Below are 24,280 nucleotides of genomic sequence, written 5' to 3'. Positions count from 1 at the left end.
TGCGCATGCGCTTCTACTTTGCGGCAGTCCAGCATGTGCCAGGTGGGTTCTGGTTGCTTTCGCTTTGAGCAGAAGTTACATTTTAAAGGCAGTTGAAATGGCATTGGGGGAGAAGGGATTGTGCCTGGAGGTGCTGCTAGGGGTCGTCCTCCGTTGCACGGGACAGCGTGACCCAATGTTCCCTGGCATAGTGAACTTGGCGGTGATGAGGTGGCAGTGCTTTTGTCACTTAAGTTGGATGGGCTGTGCCCCTGTGGCCAAGGCCGGGCCGCCTCAGGTGTGGGCCGGGTAGTGGTTTGGATCCCATGCGGCTGCAGAGCCCTGGTCACGCAGCCTGCCTCATCGGATTGCCTCTTTTGGCCGGGACACTAAGGACTATGCTGGTGGTGTGCGGCGAGGAGCGGGGCTTTGTTAAGTTTCAGTTTCTAGATACGGGAAAGCTTGGCTGCTCTTTGCCAAGTCGCAAGGGGGCGGGGACAGTGAGAAAGAAAGGAACAGGTTCGAAAAGAAAATGTGGGCTGTGTGATGTGTGCTGCTAATTGACGTAGGTTCGGAGCACAATAGTTGGGCGCAGGATAATGCTACCTCTCTTTTGGTTGTTAGATTCCTTTGGAGAGTTCCGGAACAGCAAATTTCTATCTCAAACTCAAATTCTTCACTTATTATAGCTCCAGGTGCATACACTTGTACATTAAACCAATTGTTTTGATTTTTTTTGACAAGAAGGAGGAGTTCTATTTATTTAAAAACTTAACTATAATATCTGGCAGCGTTTTGTACAGAATAATTGTAATGAGGAAATACATATTTAATGCATAGCGGTATGTGCTGTGTGGTCTTAAGCCTTACTATGTATTTACTGTGTAACTTATTTTTTTGTAGAATCTATTTTGTAGCCTTCACTCTGACTACTTTGTAGACGGTCAGACCGGGAGGTTAAATGACTTTGCCAGGGTTTGTGCAAGGAAACTGTTTGAAGAGTCAGTGCCCTAACTCAGAGATACTTTGTCTCCAGTTGCAAATTTTTATGAGTCTACTGAATTTCATCTCTATTACTGAACAAAATTGTGAGTATAGTGTCACTCTGCAGATGTGCGTGGGTGTGCAAAAACACACTCTGTCTCTGAGGAGTTTACAGTCTTGGGGAGAAGAACCTAACAAACAAAGTAACAGTACAGTAAGAACAGTTATCCAGGTAGATTGCCTCCTAAGCAGGGCACACTCCCCAACATTATGTTGAGTTAATTTGGAATGTAGAACATATTTTTCAGAATCAATATCAACTGGCATTTAGATTTAGAAAAATTATATTTAGCTTTCTTTTTTGGCATAGTAGTGGTTCTTTGACTATTAATATTTCCCGAGGGCTTTGTTTCTTCAGGCCCTTCTTTTGATGACAGGAGCACATCTTTTTCTCCTTGTTTCTGCCCTTGCTGTGGGAGTGAGAGCAGGTGCTGCAGTGGATGAAACATAGATATTTTAGGGACCCAGAGACAAAGTGTTGCTAGAATCTAAGAGGTCCTACTTTCCATCTGACAGTCAGTGAGCCTTAAATGTTCCAGCCTTTACTTCATCTTTCCTGACGGTAAACATTTCTTTGAGCACCTCATCCCACATTTGTGTAGGCTTAAGTATTACAAGTTTTGATTTTGAGCGGGACAGCTGCATGTAACCACTCATTTATTGCTCTTCGATTTTACATGGCCAGAAGCTTGTCTTCCCACTTCCTCTCCATTAGTAGCCTTTTCAGACTTTACCCAGTTCTTCAGATTCCTTCATTGTTTAATGACTGTCATCTGAACATAGAATGTTCAACAAAAGTTAATCACTGAGTTATTCTGTGAGCAAAGGAACTTTTATGTGTGCATGGGTTTATGTAGCTAGATAACATTCAGGTTTGGAGCTCTGGTTTATGACTGATAAAACAAAATACCATAACAGAAATTTATTTTCTCATAATTCTGGAGTTTAGAAGTCCAGCATCAAAGAGTTGTAACATTTGATTTCTTTTAAGGCCATTGTTTCTGTCTTGTACCTCAGTGTGTCTTCACCTGATCTGTCTTCTGTGCATGTGCTTCCTGGTGTGTCTAAATTTCTTTTGAGAGGGACAGATTGGATCAGGGTCTTCCTACAGAACCTCATTTAGCTTTCATTACCTTTGTACTTTGTAAATACTGTTGTATTCTGAAATGCGGGGACTGGTACTTTGATGTGTGAATTTTGGGGGTGTTGTATGTCTTCCTGTGGAAACATGAACAAACATCTGTTCACTCCAGATAGGGCACCAGCAATAGATCAAAATAACTCTACCATTGTTCATTGTTCAGTTTGCTTAACTAATGAATTTTTGGGCTTACTTAGGAGCATGGGTGAGGACTTACTTAGAGGAAGATGGATGAGTCAAAGGTTGCTGCATCACTGAAAAGCCCATTCCAACATGGGTGATAATTCCAGAAGAGTGTTCTTGAAGCTCCCTGTTAATAGCTCAGCTACTTGAGAGTATCCTGCCCCGCATTTGTTACTGCTTATTTTACCTTGTGGGAAGAGCCTTGGTAATCATGTATGTTTCGGGTGATTTCTGAGACTTGTGAATTTTTTCTTGAGCATCATAAGCTTTATTTACTTTCTGAGTCTTAAGCCTCCCTCCAGGATGGAATGCTTTAATTTGGAAAAAAAAATTACTATATAACACAGGGATACAATTATCCCCACAACAGGCTCAGGTCTGTATTGTCTATGATCATTAGCTAATGATTTCTATGTTAGGTTCAGGTTGCTTTAGTAAAAGTACTTTACTCTTTAGATGTTAGGTCTTCAGTTGAACATTCTGGGTCTAGCTTGTGGTCTTCTGCAGGTCTTTTAATATCCAAAGTAACAACAGAATTTCTTAAAGAACTTCCAGTCAGTTTTGGGAAACATACAGATATACATCTAGAAAGGTATTAAAAAGTATGAGTAATGGTTGAATTAAAAAACCACAAAAACAGTAATTTCAAGTTATGTTCTGGAGCATGCTGGTGTCTTTAAAATGTCAGGTGGTTGCTGCCTCAGCTTGTTGGGGTGTTAGGGTTTCCCAGAGGCTTTAAGGTAGCAGTATATATTGAGACTGAAGAGTGAGATCTTTGTGGTGAACACAAATTTCCTGCACCATGGAGTAATACCTTCAAGCATGTTCTTTGAAATATACTTTTGGAAATGCTGGCATAGGTCATAAATGTTACAGGATCAGACTAGTGTCAATTTGGTATGGGTCAGATTGTATGCTTGACACTTCACCTTGGCCTTTAATTTTGAGTAACATGAGAATAGGCAGAAGTAAGTAGAATGAATGGTTGGGAGAAGCACTGATACACAGAGAACTGGAGGGCTATCCAAGAGTGATGTGTGAGTGCTGAGACATTCCTTTTGCTGATCTAGATTTTGTTGCTAGATTGTGGTGTGTCTTATATGTACTACTCAAGAAGATTGTGCCCTAGTTAGAGTTACTGCTGTTATGGTGAAACACCATGGCCAAAGCAACTTGGGGAGGAAAGTCAGGACAGGAACTCCAACAGGGCAGGCAGGAGCTGATGCAAAGACTATGAAAGGGTGAGGCTTACTGGTTTGCTCAGCCTGCTTTTTTATAGAAACCAGAACTACCAGCTGAGGTGTGGTCCCACCCACAATAGATTGGGCCCGCTCCCAGCAGTCACTAATTAAGAAAATGCTCTCAACATGCTTGCCTGCAACCCAGTCTAATGGTTCTCTCCCCCCATTTGAGGTTCTCTCCCCCAATGACTTTAACTTGTGTCAAACTGACATAAAACTAGCCAGCAGAGATTGATTATTTAAGGGGCTCCAAGCAATATGAACCTTGCTTTTGGACACTTACTGAATTGGAGAAGAACACACATCTCGGTGGAACAGTTAAAAAATTCTACTGCATTCGAGTTGAGTAGATCAGGATAGCGCAGGCTTTTTTGCTAGTACTTATGTCCTGGCTTATTTGAAGAGGACATACTCAGTGTTTGTTGGCAGTTAAGCAGGCAAGAAACTTACCTCTTCAGAGAGCAAGGGATGAAGTTGCAGATGGGCTGAGTAATGTTTTTAAACTTAAAAAAAAATGTATGTGTGCTGTAGTTACATCATCTCAGCACTTCCCTGCCTTTTGTGTCTTCCTGTGATCACCTCCTATATTCTAAGACTGCGCATTCATTTCCTGGCCACCCACCCAGACCCAAATAATAACACAGAAACTATATTCATTATAACACTGTTCAGCCAATAGCGTATGCATATTTTAGCTAACTCTTATATCTTAAATTAACCCATTTCTATTAATCTGTGAATCACCACGAGGTTATGGCCTACCAGTAGGGTTCTGGATGGCGGTTTGCATCTTTCTTTTTTGGTAACTACATGGTGTCTCCTCGACTCCACCTACTCTCTACATGTCTGTTCAGATTTTCTCACGTTTAAGATTGTGATCATGTGGGCGGAAGGCTGTTAGTCATTCCCGGCTGCTCAGCCCTGAAATAATCACACAGAAACCACGTTATGTACAATACTGTTTGGCTGATAGCTTAAGCATATTTCTAGGTAGCTCTTATATCTCAAACTAACCCATCTTCTCTAGTTTATGCATCACCACAAAGTCGTGTCCCCAGCGGCAGCTACCCCAGCGGCAGCTACGTGGTTTCTCCCTGACTCTGCCTGCTCTCCCTCTCTATCTCTTTTAGCCTGACTTTACTCTGTTAAGCCATTGGTCAAAAGCAGTTTCTTTATTAACTAATGGCAATAAAGCATATTCACAGCATACATCAGCTCCCACATTATGATCATGGTGAATCTGATTTTTAAAAACTTTCAAAGGGTTTGGGTGTTTTATATCACCATTTCATGGTTGTTTTACTTAATTTAGATGAAAAAAGTGGGTAAGGAGCAGATTGACATCCAGGTCAAAAAGAAGATGCAGGTGTGATAACAGGTAGGAACTGAGTGGGTTGCTAAGTAACAAGCAGGCAGTCTGTCTTTACTTAATAGTTCTTTACCATTCCTTCAATAGATTTTTTTTTTTTAAATTATACTACAGGTTAAAACAAATATGTGGTAGTTTGAATGCATTTGGCCCCGATAACATCATAGGGAGTGGCACTCTTAGGAGTGTTTGGAATTAACATGCATACACATTGTGCACTCATACATGCATATGTGTTTGATGAAGGGAATACCTGAGAGCCTGTATATAAAGGAGGAAGGAGTGAGAAGAGAAGGGATGGTTATATTGTAGTGTAAAGAATTCCATGTGGAAACACAGAGCTATGGAAGGTATTGAATACGGCAGCTGTTATCAAGAGAAAGTGTGCCTGTCTCTAGTGTGCTTCAAAATAACTTACACCGTCATAATGTTTCCCTGCTGCTGTCCTTATTCTACGTTCATCCACCTGACTCTTAAGATCTAACATCTTAGGCGGCTGTGCTTTCTCTCACTCCTCTTCCTTCTCCCCTCCTCCTGTCTCCCCTTTCTCTGACTGGAATTCTTTTCCTCTCCACTGTTATGTCCTGTCTTCTCCTAGTAGTCATTGTGTGCTTACCCAACACACCTTCTCTAAATTCCTACAGGACTTTTCTTCTTAATCTTTAACATTTGGTTCTCTCATGGTTCACATGATGTCTTAGATGTCTCTCCAGCTTTAGATTGTATTCTTCAGAGCAGCAGGGTCTTTTTGTGTTTCGTCATGCATGGGTGAGCTGAGCGTGGGTCCACATGTTGTTTCTAATTTGTGCATGCTCCCACATAAAGTCCTCTTTTCCCTTCCCTTCCCTTCCCTCCCCTTCCCTCCCCTCCCCTCCCCCTCTCTTTCTTTCGACTTGGGTATCTCTCTTTATTTGTCCAGGTCAGTCATCCTCATTTATGTCTTTCTTTTAGTCTACAGGTTTTTTTAATAGAAGGAATGTGACTTGAGAAAGTTAACGTGAAATCAGCACTGAACTTTATTAGTTGCTGCCATTAAGATTTGTAGACTGAAAAGATTTTTTTCTCCAATTCACCTCTGAATTAATATTGAGATACTTTCACGTAAGACAGTAGTATCAAAGGTGCTAGAATGTGATGTGCTGTTTTAAATTAAGTAATTATTGCAACAAGTATTTGGGAAATCTGAATGTCTCACAGCTAAAGTGATTTTATAATGTATTAATTTTTGTATTATTCTGAATACCAGCTTGCTTTAAGTTAAAATACTCTTATCTTGACATCTCCAACATCATAGATTTGTTTTATATTTGTACATTTCACTTTGGCTGGAATGTACTGGTAATGTTCTGTTAGGATACTGTGTTAGTATAATCTGTTAGTGTACCATGTTAGTGCACTGTGTTAGTATACTGTGTTAGTATAATCTGTTAGTGTACCATGGTAGTGCACTGCTAGGAGAGTGTTAGTGTATTTATTACATTAGTGTAGCATGTTTGTGTGCTGTGTTAGTGTATTAAATTAGTGTACTGGGTTACTGTGTTGAGTTAGTGTACTTGTCGGGGTCTGGTACCAGCCTGGACCCTAAATTATTTCTCCAGTACCAGAGGGGAGTCGTGGGATTAAAGACACAACTCACATGGCTTTATCAGGAGGGAGATTCTCAGTGATCCCTCAGGAAATCCTCAGTTCACATCCTGAAAATTTCTCTGTGTTTATTCTCCGAACAGCCTTATATCCCAAAACATAAACTGAGGGTGAAATTCATTAGCATTCTGCTTCCTAGGTAACCAGGTGAATGGTTGTGGTCACGTCCACACCCATCTATGCCTGCTCTGTCATGTCTTCCTATCTTCCTGCTCTGTATGCCAGCTCTGTCACATAGGCTGAATTATCATCTCTATCCCAGGTTTCCTCCAAATTACAAAGAAGGAGCAGAACAACATCCTGACCCATTGTTAGGGATGGTGACAGGCTAGGTGACCGACGACCTCCTGTGTGGCAGGTGCAAACTATGGCCAGGGATTCTGGTCGCCATACCTCATAGAAATATGGACCTACATGTGCTACATGAGTGAATTGTGTCAGTGTAAACTGTTAGTGTACAGTGTCAGTTCAGTGTACTGCATTGTTATATTAGTTACTTTGTTTAAAGTGTTAGTGTACTGTGTGTACAATGCTAGTGTACTATGTTAGTGTACGTGTTTGTATAAAGTGTTCATGTACTGTGTTCATAATAGATTGTGTTCATGTATGGTGCTTTTATAATGTGTTAGTGTGCTTATGGTGGTAGAATATTTATTGTGTCCCCATACTACATTTGAATACTATGGCAGTGTGCTGTGGTGGTCACCTAGTTTGTTACTCTGAATATCTAGAGTCTGTAGCTATATAGTATCTATCTATCTATCTATCTATCTATCTATCTATCTATCTTCCATCCGTCTTCGCTTTATCTTTTATTATTATTATTATTATTTTATTACTTAAAAAAATACCAATCCAAATTTCCACTTCCTCCTCTCCTCCCACTCCCTTCCCACTCCCTCCACACATCCTTCCCCACCCCCTCCAATCTTAAGAGAGGACAAGGCACTCTGTAGTAATTAAAGGCGGCGGGGCTGCATCCCCAGCACCCCAGCCGCCCGCACGGCTAGCTTATGCCTGAAATAACAACACACAAACTGTATTCATTTAAACACTGCTTGGCCCATTCTCTTCTAGGCTAATTCTCACATATTAATTTAGCCCATTTCTAATCATCTGTGTATGGCACCCCAAGATGCGCTTACCAGGAAGATTCTAGCCTATGTCCATCCTGGGTCGGAGCTTCATCCCGGGAGCGGGGCATGGCGTCTCTCTCAGGCATCTGCTCCCGAGAGGAGAGCTGTCGAGACTGAGCTCACTTCCTCTTCCTCCCAGCGTTCTGTTCTGTTTACTCCTCCCACCTATCCTCTAACCAATAAAATGGGCCAAGGCAGTTCCTTTATTAGCCAATGACCTTCCTCCATCATTTCCCCTTTTTCGGTTTAAAAAAAAAAAGGCTTTAACCTTAAATTAGCAAAATTACACATAACAAAACAGTTATCAAGTAAAAGTTACAATAATCTTTATCATAACTAAGGAAAACTATAACTAACTATTCTTAACTCCATCAAAGACTCCAGAAAGATACAAACCTACCTAAGCAAACAAGAAAAAAGTAACTTTTAAAATTCTAGAAATGACAGAGACATCTTGCTGCCTGGACAGTCACCCAAAGTTCCTCTGTACCGTTGGGGCATCCATCTTCAGCCTTCAGGCCCATAGTATCCAGCAGACATTTCCATAAAGCAGGAAAATTCAAAGTCAGTTCAGTCACTATCTGTTGTGTCCTGCAGAATGTCTCGCAGACTCTTTCATGAATCAGGAACCCCGAAAGATCATCTCACCTTAGGCAAGTTCAGTAGTCCTCTCTCTGCGGGTTCTCTGTGTCCAGTTTATGCAATAGTCCAGGCAAGAGCAGTTTCTTGCCCAAATGGCTATCAAACTCCATAAGGTGCCTCTTCGATGCCCATCTTCCTCTTGAAGTACATTGGTGCTGCCAGGAGCAGAGTGTCTCATTGTCATGAAAAGTCCTCAGTTATTAAAACATTAAATGTCCTATTCTGTAATCTTTGAAAGACATGAAGAATGTCTATCTAAAATATATCTCTATATATCTAGAAAATCTAACTAACATGACTACAAGCTTTACTATTATCGATGATTATCCATTAACAACCTATATTTCTTAATTATACAGTACATATTTAAATGAACTACACAATCACAATACCTTAATCAAAATCAGAAACACTTATACATATAACAAAATTGACCTTAAATCTCTATCAATAAAGCAAAATCTATACTAATGTAAATTATTCATATCTATATCATATCCCCCTTTAAATGTAAAAGAACGTTTATAAACCATATTTGGGAATATGGGTGCAGTTTTTTCTCTCCAAACTGCTTCCTGCTGAATGGGGGCGTCATTAATTAGGTCTTTCATCGTATAACCTGTGTGCTAGTTTCATCTCAGTTGGCAGTTGAGCGAAGCAATTTTTTGAAGGCGTGCACAGGAACCATTCAGGAGGACGTGGTCCATCATACCAAATCGGAATAGAAGAAATGAACAGGGTCTCATCCTCTGTGAAAACAAAATAAGAAACTCCTTTCCAAAGTATCATATCCTTAGATCCAAATTCAAAATATCTGTGTTGGATTAGTTCAGCAGTATTTATAAATAAATATCTTTTAGCAGCTGTTGCTCCTTCCTCAGCAAATAATTCAAAGGGAGCATAATAGCATACAGTATCAAGATTCTCTGTGTATTTTCCATCTTTGTACAGCTTTGTTTTAACCTCTATTTCGTTTATTTTTACTTTTATTTTTTGCTTTTTGAGACAGGTTCTCCGTATCTTTGACCTGAAGTAACTCTGTAGACCAGGTGTCTTTGAACTCTCAAAGATCCGCCTGTCTCTGCCTCCCAGGCATTGGGATTAAAGGCGTGTGCTACCACACCTTGAAGTCACAGAGGTCTATCTCCCTTTGCCTACCAAGTGTTGGGATTAAAGGTGTGTACCACACACAACAACTCTCTTCCTTTTTTTTTTTTTGTTACTTTAAGAACTTTAAATTTTAGTCTGCATATATTTTTAACACACTTCAAACCATTTAGAAATTTTCTTTGTCTTTGAATCTCTCTTTACTGTATATCTCTCTTTTTCTGACCACACGAGTCTTTAATTTACCAAGCAATATCAGTAGGATTAAAGGCGTGGCTTTGCCAGCTGGATCCAGCCCATTTCTTAGCTTTCCAGCCTCATGGCTGAGGTACTGGCTCTAGCCAGCAAGCGAGCTTCAGCAGCCTGTGCTTGCAAACCGCACAAACCACCTGCGTAAAAGAGTCAGAGTTTGTCCTGGCAGGACAGCCCAGAAAGCCGGCATTTTTAAACGGCGCAGCTTTTTTCCTGCTACGGCTGAAAACCGAAAAGCATGCGTTCAGCTTTTCGTCAACACCGTTTAAGTGTTTCGTGGCAGGACCTCTTAATGAGCTGCAGGCTTTGCAGCTAAAGCTGAGTCAGGAAGCCTCTCTTAGATGAAAGCGCATGTTTGCCTCTAACAAGCAGAGCAGACCCGAGAACACAGCAAGTCTAGTTGCCATCAAACAAATCGTAGCACTTTACTCCAAATGCTCTATTCAAAAGCTCTGTCTCCCGCAGGAGCCAGACAGAGATCTCAATGGCGACACAGCCCCAGGAAGTCGTGCTTTAAAATGACACAGCGGTTTTTCTGCTACTGTTGCCGAATCAGGAAATCTCTCTACAGCACGCCACCAACAAACAGCAAAAATCTGTGTTAAACTCTCTCTCCCTTATTTTTAAGCCTTCTCAGGTTTTTTAAGTGGGTTTAGTCCATCACGTTGGGTGCCAATCTGTAGTAATAGGGGCGGCGGGGCTGCATCCCCAGCACCCCAGCCGCCCGCACGGCTAGCTTATGCCTGAAATAACAACACACAAACTGTATTCATTTAAACACTGCTTGGCCCATTCTCTTCTAGGCTAATTCTCATATATTAATTTAGCCCATTTCTAATCATCTGTGTATGGCACCCCAAGATGCGCTTACCAGGAAGATTCTAGCCTATGTCCATCCTGGGTCGGAGCTTCATCCCGGGAGCAGGGCATGGCGTCTCTCTCAGGCGTCTGCTCCCGAGAGGAGAGCTGTCGAGACTGAGCTCACTTCCTCTTCCTCCCAGCGTTCTGTTCTGTTTACTCCTCCCACCTATCCTCTAACCAAGAAAATGGGCCAAGGCAGTTCCTTTATTAGCCAATGACCTTCCTCCATCAACACTCTGCCCTGTGGAAAGTCCAAGGTTCTCCCCACTACATCTAGGTTGAGCAAGGTATACATCTAAAGAGAATAGGATCCCAAAAAGCCAGTACATACATTAGAGACAAAACCCAGTGTCATTGTCATTGGCCCCTCAGTCAGCCTCAACTGTCAATCACATTCAGAGGGACTAGTTTGCTCCCATGCTCGTTCATTCCCAGTCCAGTTGGAGTTGGTGAGTTCCCATTAGCTCAGGCAAATTGTCTCGTGGGTGAACCCCTCATGGTCTTTGCCTCCTTGCTCATACTCTCCCTCTTGCTCTTCAGCTGGACCTTGGGAGTTCAGTCCAGTGCTCCCATGTGGGTCTCTGCTTCTGTTTCCATCTGTTGTTGGACGAAAGTTCTATGATGATATTTAAGATAATCATCAGTCTGACTACAGGGTAAGGCCAGTTCAGGCACCCTCTCCTCTATTGCTTAGGGTCTTAGCTGGGGTTATCCTTCCTGGGAATTTTTCTAGAGTTGGATTTTTTGCTAACCCCAGAATGGCTCCCTCAATCAAGATATCCCTTTCCTTGCTCTCATATCTGTCCTTCCTCCATCTCAACTATCCCATTCCCTCAAGATCTCCCCAACCCTCCCCTTCTCCCCTTCTCCCTTTCCTCTACCCCCCATTCTCCGCCACCATGCTCCCCAATTTTGTCAGGCGATCTTGTCTGCTTCCAGTTCCAGAAAAAGAATTTGACAAAATTCAGCACCCCTTCATGATAAAGGTATTGGAGAGATTAGGGATACAAGGATCATATGTAAATATAATAAAAGCAATATACAGCAAGCCGACAGCTAACATCAAATTAAATGGAGAGAAACTCAAAGCAATTCCACTAAAATCAGGAACAAGACAAGGCTGTCCACTCCCTCCATATCTATTCAACATAGTTCTTGAAGTTCTAGCAATAGCAATAAGACAACATAAGGAGATCAAGGGGATTCAAATTGGAAAGGAAGAAGTCAAACATTCATTATTTGCAAATAATGTGATAGTGTACATAAGTGACCCCAAAAACTCTACCAAAGAACTCCTACAGCTGATAAATACCTTCAGTGATGTGGCAGGATACAAGAGCAACTCAAAAAAAAAAAAAAATCAGTAGCCCTCCTATACACAAAGGATAAAGAAGTGGAGAGGGAAATCAGAGAAACATCACATTTCACAATAGCCAAAAATAGCATAAAGTATCTTGGGGTAACACTAACCAAGGAAGTGAAAGACCTATTTGACAAGAACTTTAAGTCTTTGAAGAAAGAAATTGAAGAAGATACCAGAAAATGGAAAGATCTCCCATGCTCTTGGATAGGAAGGATCAACCTAGAAAAAATGGCAATCCTGCCAAAAACAATCTATAGATTCAATGCAATTCCCTTCAAAATCCCAACACAATTCTTCACAGACTTTGAGAGAACAATAATCAACTTTATTTGCTTTATCTTTATGATAAGATTAGAAATAGGTCAAGTAAGCAGAAAATACAAATGTTTCTCTTTTAAACATTGTATTGTGATTTTATTTGTTTTGGGTAAGTTGGTAATTTGTAAAATATTAACATGGACTACTTTATGATTAAATTACTATATTGTAATATTAAATAAAGTGCTTTGCTGATGAAGTAATATATCTTTGAAATTTTTAAAATCTTATTTTTAAAAAATCAATATACAGAGTGTTAAAGTTTCATGTAGCAAAGGTTGGCCTTGAACTTGCTGTGTAGCAGAAGATGGCCTTGAACTCATGATTCTCCTGCCTCTGCCTCCCTGATGATGGGATTACAGAAATTGATATCACACTTGGGCACATGTAGTGTCTCTTCATGGCTGGTATTAGTGTGCAGTTTTGCACGGTCTTCTATCCCTGTGTAAACATTTACATTATTTCTCATTAGAGAAAGTAATATTACAGTAATCTTCAATATGAGGACAGTATTCTGGTTTACATGGCACAGAATCTAGTATTAAAATAACTATGTTGGCCTTTAAAAAATTCTCTCATCTTAGTTACCAAAGCTATTTATGTTTTTCTCTGTCTTTAGCTTATTCTACTGGATCTTGCTTATTAAATTGGATTGGAATTACTATGTATTGTAGGTTCTTGTTCATAAGATCATCTGTACTTTAGCTAAATGTGTAGAGAGTGAGTGGAATTCTAACACAGCTCAGTTTCAACATGCACCTACCGGTCACCTACCATTTGTCAGATACTAATCCTGGAGCCGAAAAAGCAATAGCAGACAAAACCCTATTTATACAGAACTAGACTCTACACACAGTAGGCTAGAGCCATAGAACATACGTACAGGAGATGTGTTGAGCATTTGAAGTAAAGTAAAGCAAGGGAAGGGTAGAAGGGAAAATACACGGTTTTGAGTAGGATGTGGAAGGAGCAAAATTTTAAGTAACTCATTCAGGGAGGTTCCAATGTGGAACAGACATTGGAGTAGAAATCTGAGGAACTATGTGTAGAGTAGGGGGCAGACTGTCCCAGAGAGCAGGAAGTAGATGTCTCGTTTTCACACGGTTCAGTTTTTGGGACTCTTTTCATTGGGGAGATATTATTGTATGTTCACTGTGACTTCTTGTCTTGATAGAATGTCGAGCAAAGAAGTGAAGACTGCCCTGAAGAGTGCACGAGACGCAATCAGAAACAAAGAGTACAAAGAAGCTTTGAAACATTGCAAGGTAAAGGATATTTGTTTCCTTGGCAGCCAAATATAGTACCAACTTATGAGTTATTTTAAGGTATAAGTCATTTACTGTCCACATTCAGACAATGGTAGAACCTATAGAGCATATCTCCTTATTAATGGGGTAGGCTATTATTGCTGCACTTGATTTTCTTTATTGCTAAATTACCAAGGACATGTTCTTAAAACCAGACGTATCATAAGCACCATGCATTATGGAAAGCAACTATACTTTAGCACTATTATTATTGTATCACATTACAAAATGTATCTGTTATGTGTGTTGTGCTGTGGAGGTCAGAGGACAAATTGTAGGAGTCATTTCTCCTTCTGCTGTGTCAGTCCTGGGACTTGACTCAAATCATTGGATTTGATAGCATGCACCTTAACCTCTGGGCCACCTTGCCTACCTAGCATTTTATTATTTTGAGGAATGTTGACATTCCAGTTTCTATCTGACCAGTGGGTGGAAGAAAAAAGATTCTAAAGCTTCCTCACGTCCTGATGGGAATGTTCCTGTTAAACAGAGAAGTTGAATGTGGTGGAGAAACAGATAGTAGAGGTAGAAGTGAAGTCCTTAGGGAGATCACCCTCTGCGACGACGCAGAGTGTGACAGGAAGCCTTTAACTCCTCTTCTGTTGTGGCAGGAGAAAAGATAGGGACAGATCCATGCAGGGCTCCATTTGTGATTTGGCAGTGGAAAACTAAGAACATTTTTCTCTGATGGCGTCTACTTTTGGTGGTGTGGTTGACGGTAGGAGATGACGTGCTCACGTTGATGGTAGGAGATGAGGTGCTCACGTTGATGGTTGGTAGGAGATGAGGTGCTCACGTTGATGGTTGGTAGGAGATGAGGTGCTCACGTTGATGGTAGGAGATGAGGTGCTCACGTTGATGGTTGGTAGGAGATGAGGTGCTCACGTTGATGGTAGGAGATGAGGTGCTTACGTTGATGGTAGGAGATGAGGTGCTCACGTTGATGGTTGGTAGGAGATGAGGTGCTTACGTTGATGGTTGGTAGGCGATGAGGTGCTCACGTTGATGGTAGGAGATGAGGTGCTCACGTTGATGGTAGGAGATGAGGTGCTCACGTTGATGGTAGGAGATGAGGTGCTCACGTTGATGGTAGGAGATGAGGTGCTTACATTGCTGCTTTAGTTTGAGACTAAAGCAGGTTTGAAGCAGTTGTTATTTATGCTGCGAAAACTTATGCGTAAGAGGCCAAAGGATTGCAAGCTTATGAGTAAGAGTTTGAAGAATTGCTTGACCCTAATAAGTGTCCACTGGAAGTTTTGTGTTATTAAAGTGAACTCGGTGAGTGATGGAGTTGAGAACGATGAAGGAAGGAAGAGAGGCAAGGTGTGATGGCTGCGCTTGTGTGACAGTGATGGATCATGAGGGTAAACAGGAGTCGGGGAGAGGAGGCTTCAGAAGTCAGAATCCACAGCATCTGTCCACTATCATAGTAATTGAATTGGGGGTAGGCGCGTTGGCTAACACATTGGAGGCTGCCTCAGAGACACCGGAGCACACTGGTGCTACAGTGAGGAAAGCAATCAAAGCATTTGCTCCTGGAGTCGTTTGGCCAAGAGCAAGCCCAGTTCTGAATTCCCTACTTCTCTCCCCTGTCTTCCATCTGCCTGTAGTTCATGGCTCCAGGCCTCTATGTGATCATGAGTCTGAATCTGTTCTGCTTGAATGCTGTCTCTGACTCTGTCCATACAAGGGGCTTTGCTAACTTCTATTGGTCAGCATAGAGAACATCACAAAGGGAAGGAATAAGGGCTACTTTACAGAACCCTTTAACAGTTTTACAAGATTGAACTTACTGATCCAGAAGTACTCAGAAAAGCAAACCTAAGAAAACCTAATCAGAGTTATCAAGTTATGTCCACATTGCTCCCAATGTTTATGGTGAATATTTGTTTATACAGACACTTCTTAACTTGATGTTTTCAGCAAATGATTATTGTAGCATCCATTCAGACCTGTGGGAAGTCCAAAACAAGTAAAGTTGTCTGTTAACGTTGTACTCTTAAAGGCAGGCTGAACAAGTAGGCTGAGTATACAGCAGGCTATCAAGCCTAAGTCCTGCATGGCCTCAAGGTTTATTATTTACTTGGCTGTGAGGTCCAGAAAAAGTGTCAGCCTTTCTGAATGTGACACATTTGTTCATACCAGTACAGTGATGCCCGAGACCTGTAGGAATGAAGGCACTATGGTACTGATGAGATGCGGAACTGAGAGTTTGCTCGCATAGAGGGTGGAGCAGATGTGGTCAGATGGAGAGCCTGCTTCTTCCAGCACTGGGCTTACCTAAGTCACCATGTGTATATGATTACGCGGCTAGACTGTTGTTGTTATTACTATTATTAGTGTGTGTGTATGTGCATGGGTGTAATGTACGTGTGCATGGGTGTAATGTACGTGTGCATGCCATGTGGCACACACATGTGGAGATCAGAGGACATTATGCAACCAGTTCTCTTTTTCTACCTTTATATGAGTCCTAGGGCCTGAACTTAGTTCCTTAAGCCTGGGTGGCGCACTGAGCCATTTTACTGGCCTATATTTTTATTACATTACTCAGCATGGATATCTTTCTGTGGGGATTTTGCAAAAGTTTGATGTGAATTTCACCAAATTTCTCATAATTTATAATGGCAAAAATCCTGACTTAGACTATAAGTGGAGAACTAAGCAATGGGAGATGTCTCTTATTTGTAGTAACCCAAAATGGGTTGAGACTAAAGAAAAGCTACCCGAGAATAGATTTGTTGTGGTTCTGTCTGGTGGAGCTCTACAGCAGGGGATAAGCCTTCCTTTGGGGAAGATGGCTCCAGTTTATGTTCATATAGTTAGGTATTTTCTTCTTTGTGTTCTCCCAGAATCTTCTGTCTATTTTTACCACATTTCTTTTATGTGTGATTGTTTCTTTAAAAATGTACTTCACATTCTGAAACCTTGATCATTAGTCAGACAGTAATTACTGATTGGCGGTTGACATGTAGCTTGTGTCATTTGATAAGCAGTTATGTGCCACCATCATTCTTGGTGTTCGGAACAGAAGCAGAACAAGCCTCTAGTACTGGAGTTTAACTTTTGCTGAGTTTTGTAGGAGGCATCAGTATTGAATAAAGTGCCGCTTGTATAGTACATGGTGACAGATTGCTGGGAGAGTGTGGGTGCACATAAGCCTAATTAATGGAGGCCGCTTGTTTGTTCCTGGCTGCTCAGCAGCAAAATCATCACACAGAAAACATACTATTTGCAATACTGTTTGGCCAATAGCTTAAGCGTATTTCTGGCTAACTCATATCTTAAATTAACCCATCTCCGTTAATCTGTGTATTGCCACGAGGCTGTGGCTTACTTGGTAAAGGTTTTAACTTTAGCATAGTAAAATTACATATAACCAAACAGGTATCAAGCAAGAATTACAGTTACAATAGTTATGTCTACTTTATCTTTTATCATAACTAACAAAAACTATAATTGTTTTTCAACTCCATCAAAGACTCCAGAAGGATATAATATTACCTAAGTAAACAGGAAGTGCATTTGTAAGCAACTTCCAAAATTCTAGAATTGACAGAGACATCTTGCTTCCTGCACAGTCACCCAAAGTTCTTCTGTATCATTGAAGCATCTATCTTCAGCCTACAGGCCCATAGTATCTGGCATGAAGCAGGAAATTTTGAAGACAGTTCCACCTATATTGGCAGTTTGTCAGTCACTTTTTTCTGTGTCCTGCAGAATGTCTTGCAGACTCTTTCATGAAGCAAGAACCCTGAAGGATCATCTCGCCTTTAGTCAAGTTCAGCAGTCATTTCTCTGTGGGTACTGCACGTCCAGTTCAGACAGCATAGCATCAAGCAGTCCAGGCAGGAGCAGTTTCTTGTCCAAATGGCTAGTAAACTCCATAAGAAGTCTCTTTGATGCCCATTTTCCTTTTGAAGTAATTGGTGCTGCCAGGAGCAGATGTATCTTATTGTCATGAAAAGTTCTGAGTTCTTAAACATTTTAAATGACATATTCTGTAGTCTTTGAAAGGTTTGTTGAGTGCCTCTCCATCTGAAATACATCTCTGTACATCTACAAAGCCTAACTAACATGACTACAAGCTTGACTATTATAGGTGATTATATATTACGTTTTTTTAAATGAGCTGCACAAACACAATACCTTAATCAAGAGAATATATATATATATATAACAAAATTGACCTAAAATTTGTATCAATAAACCAAAATTCATACCAATCTCTATAGCATATACCTCTTTAAATGTAGACAAACATTATAAACAATATTTGGGAGTTTGGGTGTAGTTCTCTCCAAATTGTTTCCTACTTTTTTTTTGAGCAAAGTATTTTCGGGAGGGTTTTCAGGGAGACCTTTTGGTCCATCAAATCACATTAGTGTGGAAGAAATCCATAGGTTTTCATCTTCTGTGGAAACAAAAGAAGAACCTCTTTTCCAAAGTAACATATCCTTAGACCCAAATTCTGAAATCAAGATACCTTTAAAGTATATTTGCTGGTTTAGCTTAGCAGCCCATACAATGAAATATCTCTCTTATCTCTTTTACAGTCAGTTAATTTAAAGAAAACACAATAATACACATAATCCAGACTCTCTGTGTATATTCCATCTTTACATGACTTATTTTTCTTTCCTCCTATTACTTTTTCTAGTAGTTTAATATTTATTTTATTAATCTTTACTTCTTTAATCTATGACTGTCTGTACTCTTTTATATTACATTTACTATCTCTTTACTCCTTTTCTTTTCCCTCCCAAGCCTATGTACATTTTTAAAACACACTGACCCATTTAGAGGTCTTTTTCTTCTGAATCTGTTTTTATTGTGTATCTGTAATTAGTTTTTGACCAGGAGCACTTTTTTTAAATGCTAAGTGGGCATGGCTGAGACCAACTCTGCAGTCCTGCCTGCTTACTCTGTGTAGTCCAGCATAGCAGAGACATGTTCACTGCCTCTGAGAGCCATGTACATTGCCCTGTTTTCAGGTACACAGAGGTCTATGTTGCCCTTAAGCAAGTTGTAGCACTCTGCTCACAAACCCCATTTAAATGCTCCATAGCCAGAACGCATCAGAGTTCGCATTGGCAGCATGGCCCAGGAAGCTGTTTCAAAACAGCATGGCTTTTTTTTCTGCTACCACTGAGTCAGGAAGACCTCTCTTAAAGGAGCTGCAGCATGTCGCCAGGAACCAGAGCCCATCCAAAAAAAAAAAAAAATGTGACTAAACTTTGCTTGCTGGTATCTAGAATTCCTTTCCAAGCTCTCTCAGGTTTTATGTGGATTTAGCTAGCACACATTGGAGCAGCAATCTGTTGTAGGAGGCCACTTGTTCCTGGCTGCTCAGCAGTGAAATCATCACACAGAAAACATATTATTTGCAATACTGTTTGGCCAATACCTTAAGCGTATTTCTGGCTAACTCATATCTTAAATTAACCCATCTCCGTTAATCTGTGTATTGCCACGAGGCTGTGGCTTAACCGGGTAACGTTTCAGCCTCTGTGTCCGGTGGGGCTACATGGCTTCTTTCTGACTCTGACTTCTTTCTCCCAGCATTCAGTTTAGTTTTCTCCACCTACCTCTCTATTCTGCCCTGCCCAGTCCTAAGACAGTTTCTTTGTTAAACAGTGGTTTCACAGCATACAGAGGGGAATCCCACATCATAGGTTCAACTCATAGAAGTGTGACTTTCCTTAGAATATGCAAAACCTTGAGAGCCAGATTTAATTTAGCTCCTAGTTTTTTCCTTTCCCTAGAATATATTAATCTTGTTTTAAGCTATTTACTTTACTTTAGTAAATACTCATATTTCTCAAAGAAATATCTCTGTGTATAATTTTGTTCTTGATGACAGGTATTATTTAAACATTTATTGCCTTTGTTGATTTGCTTGGTATAGTTATATTAGGATGAATTTATCTATCACTGCCACAGAGAATTCATCTTTAATTTTGGAGTGTATTATTATGGAAAAGGCAATATTGGAGTTGGTTGCAGTGATTTGGAGGCAGGGATGCGACTAGGAATTGCTGCTCTTCTCTACTCAACATTCTCATGGGGTAAGGGTGAGGTCATTTTATGTAGGTATCAAGACCCCTTGGGCATTTTACTAAAAGGTACCTCATGTTCCAAATCCTTACGATCTTTCCTTCACTGTACCTGGCTACAGAGGACTGTTCTGTGCGCTGTTGGTGCCAGATCCAGTGTCCTGGCTATTGCTTTGTTGCTTGTTCATTAGTTTTCAAAAGTTAATAACTTACTCTCATCTTTTTTTTTTTCTTAATCAGACAGTGCTAAAACAAGAAAAAAACAACTATAATGCCTGGGTCTTCATTGGTGTTGCTGCGGCTGAACTAGAACAGCCCGACCAGGCTCAGGGTGCCTATAAAAAGGCTACCGAACTAGAGCCAGAGCAGCTGCTTGCTTGGCAGGTATGGGGACGTGTTTCATTTCCTATAGTATAGTATGGGGAAGCAGGTATGGGAACGTGTTTCATTTCCTATAGTATGGGAAAGCAGGTCTGGGGACGTGTTTCATTTCCTATAGTATAGTATGGGGAAGCAGGTATGGGAACGTGTTTCATTTCCTATAGTATAGTATGGGAAAGCAGGTCTGGGGACGTGTTTCATTTCCTATAGTATGGGAAAGCAAGTGTAGACTCCTGTGTTAAAATAGGGACTTAAGCCTGTCTCATGAAAAAAATTAAATTTTCTAAATGTAAAAGTTAATTTTAGGTGCCAAAGATACTGTTTATCACTATTTACCTTCCTACCCAAATGGATGATTTTTAAACTTCACTTTACTTGGAAGGAAATCCACACATAATTCACCTGTAAACGTTGGTAATTTTTAGGTGTTAGTGCATTATTTCACACAATAAATAAATGTGGGGACATGAGAGATTTTACTAAGAGTCCTAACCGCTGCTTCCTTTTTTAGGGGCTAGCAAGTTTGTATGAGAAGTGTGATCATGAAAATGCTAAGGGTGATTTACCTGGGGTTTACCAAAAGCTGTTGGATCTCTATGAAAGGTGAGGAGCAGGTGGGGAAAGGGCAGAGTCTTTACAAGCCTGACTTAGGAAAGAGTGATTAGAGATTATATAGAGCTGGGCAGTGGCGGTCACACCTTTAATCCAAGCACTTAGGAGACTATTGCAACAGAGAAAGCCCATGAATCCAGTAATAATTCTGTCCATGAGGTTGGGTGTCCCAGATGATCTGAGGTAAACTCAGGAATTTCAAAGAAGTAGGGTCTAGTGCCAGTAAAGGAATGGATTTGCCAGAGTGAGGGCAAGCAGATATGTCATTCATGTCCTTTATATAGGCTGCCACAAGAAGGTGTGGCACAGATTTTAAGGTGGGTCTTCCAGCTCAAATGATTCAGTCAAGAAAATCCCTTCAACCTGTGCCCAACAGCTTGGGTTTTAAGTTAATTCCAGATTCTTGACACCCAAAAATAGCTAAGTGGAAGGATTGTTAACATCAATTAAGAATTTAGGAGCTATTTTCTTCCAGAAATTTGTCGCAGAATTTCCTGTGATTGAATTAGTCTGAAAAGACTATTACAATGACTGACTCAGTTTGGAATTTTAAAATTTATGATCAAGATAATGAATGATGATCTTTCCTCACCCTTTACAAAAGACTTGTTGTATACAATAACACTGTTGTCTCAAATGTCTAAGGCTTGTTTCAAATGTATTTGCTTGTTTCCGCTATCAGATTAAAATTCCTTTTCTTCTTCTCTTTAACCTAAGTGTTGACAAGCAGAAGTGGTGTGATGTCTGTAGGAAACTCGTGGATCTACATCACCAGGAAAAGAGATACCTAGAGGTTGGTCGGTGGCTTCTAAAGGCTGTGTGTGAAAGGGTTAGAAAAAGGCTTCATCTAGCTTAATACAAGTTAAAATTAAGATAGTGTGATATCAAAAATTTTGAGAAATAAATTACAGTGTTTTGGAAATTGAACTCCAATTTGTGATATCCTAGTTCTAACCTTTGATTCTGGTTTACGTTTACTAAGTGTGTGCCTGTGGGTTTTAGCAGCCATGTATTACAAACTGTGGGGCTGGGGTGTGCTCATCTGTCTCTTGTCTAAGTGACATTTCTCATAGAAGAACCCTGGAAATTTGCCTAACCCACTTTTTTTTTTTTTTTTGTTGGAGTTCATATGGCATGGGATATTGTACTTTTGCTATTTTTTACATGTTAATGGATGAAATGATTTTGGTCTTTAGGTTAAACATTTTAAGTTTAAAGTAACTTAACTATTGAAATCTCCTTTTCAATAGGTGGCTCGGACATGGAGTAAACTGATAAAGACACGGCAAGATGACGGAGCAGACAAGCAAGAGCTTTACGAGCTGTGGAGAAAACTGACTCAGATGCTCGCTGAGGAGATAGAGGATCAGGATAATGAAACCCAGCAGATGGTATCAACTTGTTTATTCCTCGTGGTTGCCATCATGAAAATCAATACCTAATTCAGTTAGAAGATGGAGGCACAGTGATGTAACACTGTCCTCTTACTAACTTGAGTGTGATTTAACATCTTAGCAGTTACAGACTGAACACAACTTTGTGTATGTTTACCTGTTCAGTCATCAGTTTGTTCTCGTGTTTAGAAAATGTTGTTGAGAATATACTGTATGCCAGGCAGTCCCCAAAGGGTTGAGGATTAAAACTGTTAGAAGAAGCTATTTGTCGGTTGTCAGTGTGCCACTCAGCCCTGTCACTGGGAAGGTTTACACTGGTGCACAGCTTCAAAGGTATCAGTAAGGAAGGTTTATGCTGGTGCACAGCTTCAAAGGTATCAATAGGGAAGGTTTATGCTGGTGCACAGCTTCAAAGGTATCAATAGGGAAGGTTTATGCTGGTGCACAGCTTCAAAGGTATCAGTAGGGAAGGTTTACACTGGGGCACAGCTTCAAAGGTGTCAGTAGGGAAGGTTTACAGTGGTGCACAGCTTCAAAGGTGTCAGTGGGCACTGAGTATCTCCCTCCTGCTCTGTGTGTAGAGCAGGCAGGACATCAGGGTCGGGAGCCCGTGTAGATCAGAGCTGTTCACCTGTGGTGCCTAGGATGAAAAGAGCCAAGGGATCCAGGATCCGCTGCAGGTACCTATCTTCCTTACACTGGGCCTCACTCCCTCAAGCTTCTGCCACCACCAAGTTCACTACAGGCTGGTGACCAAACCCTCAACACATGACCTTTCAAGGATATTTTTAGATCCAATTATAACATGCAGTAGTAATGACTGTCTTGTACAAGAAGTTGTAGGAGAAATTTAGTAGTGACAAAATTGGGTAGCTCATCAATTTCTGTTAAGCAATATCTATATAATATAGCCTTACTATTTTTCTTGGTTAACACAGTATCAAACATATACCAAAATTAGTAAAATATAGTTTTTATTTACTTCTACTTATGGAAGAAAATTCATAAATAAAAAAAAATAATAGGTGGTACATGTCTTTAATCCCAGCACTCGGGGACAGAGGCAGGCAGATCTCTGAGTTTGAGGCTGGCCTCATCTACAGATCTACAGAGCTAGTTCCAGGACAGGCTCCAAAGCTACAGAAAAACCCTGTCTCGAAAAACAAAAAAAAAAAAAAAAAAACAAAAAAAAAAATAAAAAGAAAAAAAAGAAAAAGAAAAGAAAGGAAAGGAAAAAGAATAATGTATTACTAAGTTTCCCAGGCTGGCCCAAACTCCTGTGTTTCTGTGTTCCGTAGTAAGCAAGCTTCCTCTTGTCTTCGTTTTCTTCCCTTTTCCACCTTTCTCATTCTCCTTCCCTTTCCCCATCTCTCTCTCCTTTCCTCTTTCCCTTCATTCTTGCTTTTTCATTTCATCTTTCTTCTCCCCCTCTCTGCTACCCTTCCTTATTTTCTGTGTTGACAATTGAATCTAGTGCTTGCATGTTGTAGGACCATACTGAACATTGACCTATTCCCAGTCCCCAGTTCACACACACACACACACACACACACACACACACACACATACTCACACACACACGTACTCACACACACACCTGCACACTTTTTGTTCGTTTTGTTTTGTTTTTGATTTTGAGACAGGATCTTATTATGTAGCCCATACTGGCTTGGAATTCTTTTTTTCTTATTTATTTGTTTATTTTACATCACAACTGCATCCTCCCTTTCCTCCTCTCTTGCCTCCCCCTTTCCCTGCCCCCCAATCTATCCCTCCTCTGTATTCACTCAGAAAGGGGCAGGCCAACCTGGACATCAGTTCTTGATCCTCCTGCCTCGTTCTCCTGCATACTAAGGATTAACTGTACCTAACAATTTTTTATAAGCATGTATTAACCATGCTTATTTATGGCATTCATACAAAGAACATTCATTGGTCATATTCACCCATCTCTCTACCCTTTCTCCTTACCTCCTGTACTTTTCTTAGTCCTTTTTTTAAAAAATTAAAATATAATTACATTTTCCTCCTTTTCCTTTCTCCCAACTCCTGCATGCTATAACCTCCCACTTTCTCTGAAATTCCTGGCCTTCTTTTCTTTGTTTCATTATACATACTTTATATATGCACAAATATATTAGTTCATATGAATAAAGTCCATCCAGTGTTGCTTGCATATATCTGACTTCGGGGCTGACCACTTGGTACTGAATTGGTACCAATTAGGGGACAGCTCCCTGGGGAGACCAC

The 24,280-nt window shown here is 40.5% G+C and overlaps 1 protein-coding gene across 2 annotated transcripts in view; it reads left to right on the top strand.

Moving 5' to 3' along the window:
* Positions 1-22: 22 nt before the first annotated feature.
* Positions 23-24,280, top strand: part of Ttc37 (tetratricopeptide repeat domain 37) — a 98,507-nt gene continuing 74,249 nt past the window's right edge. The window contains exons 1-7 of one of the 2 annotated variants that reach the window (XM_041663388.1): positions 608-674; positions 5,909-6,058; positions 13,455-13,545; positions 19,884-20,027; positions 20,536-20,627; positions 21,354-21,429; positions 21,887-22,027. In XM_041663388.1, the coding sequence (XP_041519322.1) occupies positions 13,456-13,545; positions 19,884-20,027; positions 20,536-20,627; positions 21,354-21,429; positions 21,887-22,027 (543 nt within the window). In that variant the 5' untranslated portion in view covers positions 608-674; positions 5,909-6,058; position 13,455. Of the gene's footprint in view, positions 43-607; positions 675-5,908; positions 6,059-13,454; positions 13,546-19,883; positions 20,028-20,535; positions 20,628-21,353; positions 21,430-21,886; positions 22,028-24,280 lie in introns of those variants that run through there. The other variant, XM_041663389.1, reaches the window with a different exon arrangement.

The sequence above is a fragment of the Microtus oregoni genome, unplaced genomic scaffold (genome assembly GCF_018167655.1).
Source record: "Microtus oregoni isolate MIOR12 unplaced genomic scaffold, Mior012 000014F_ref0000157, whole genome shotgun sequence".
Lineage (NCBI taxonomy): Eukaryota > Metazoa > Chordata > Mammalia > Rodentia > Cricetidae > Microtus > Microtus oregoni.
Note: the sequence above shows the minus strand (reverse complement) of the source record. Positions and strands in the feature narration are given on the sequence as shown.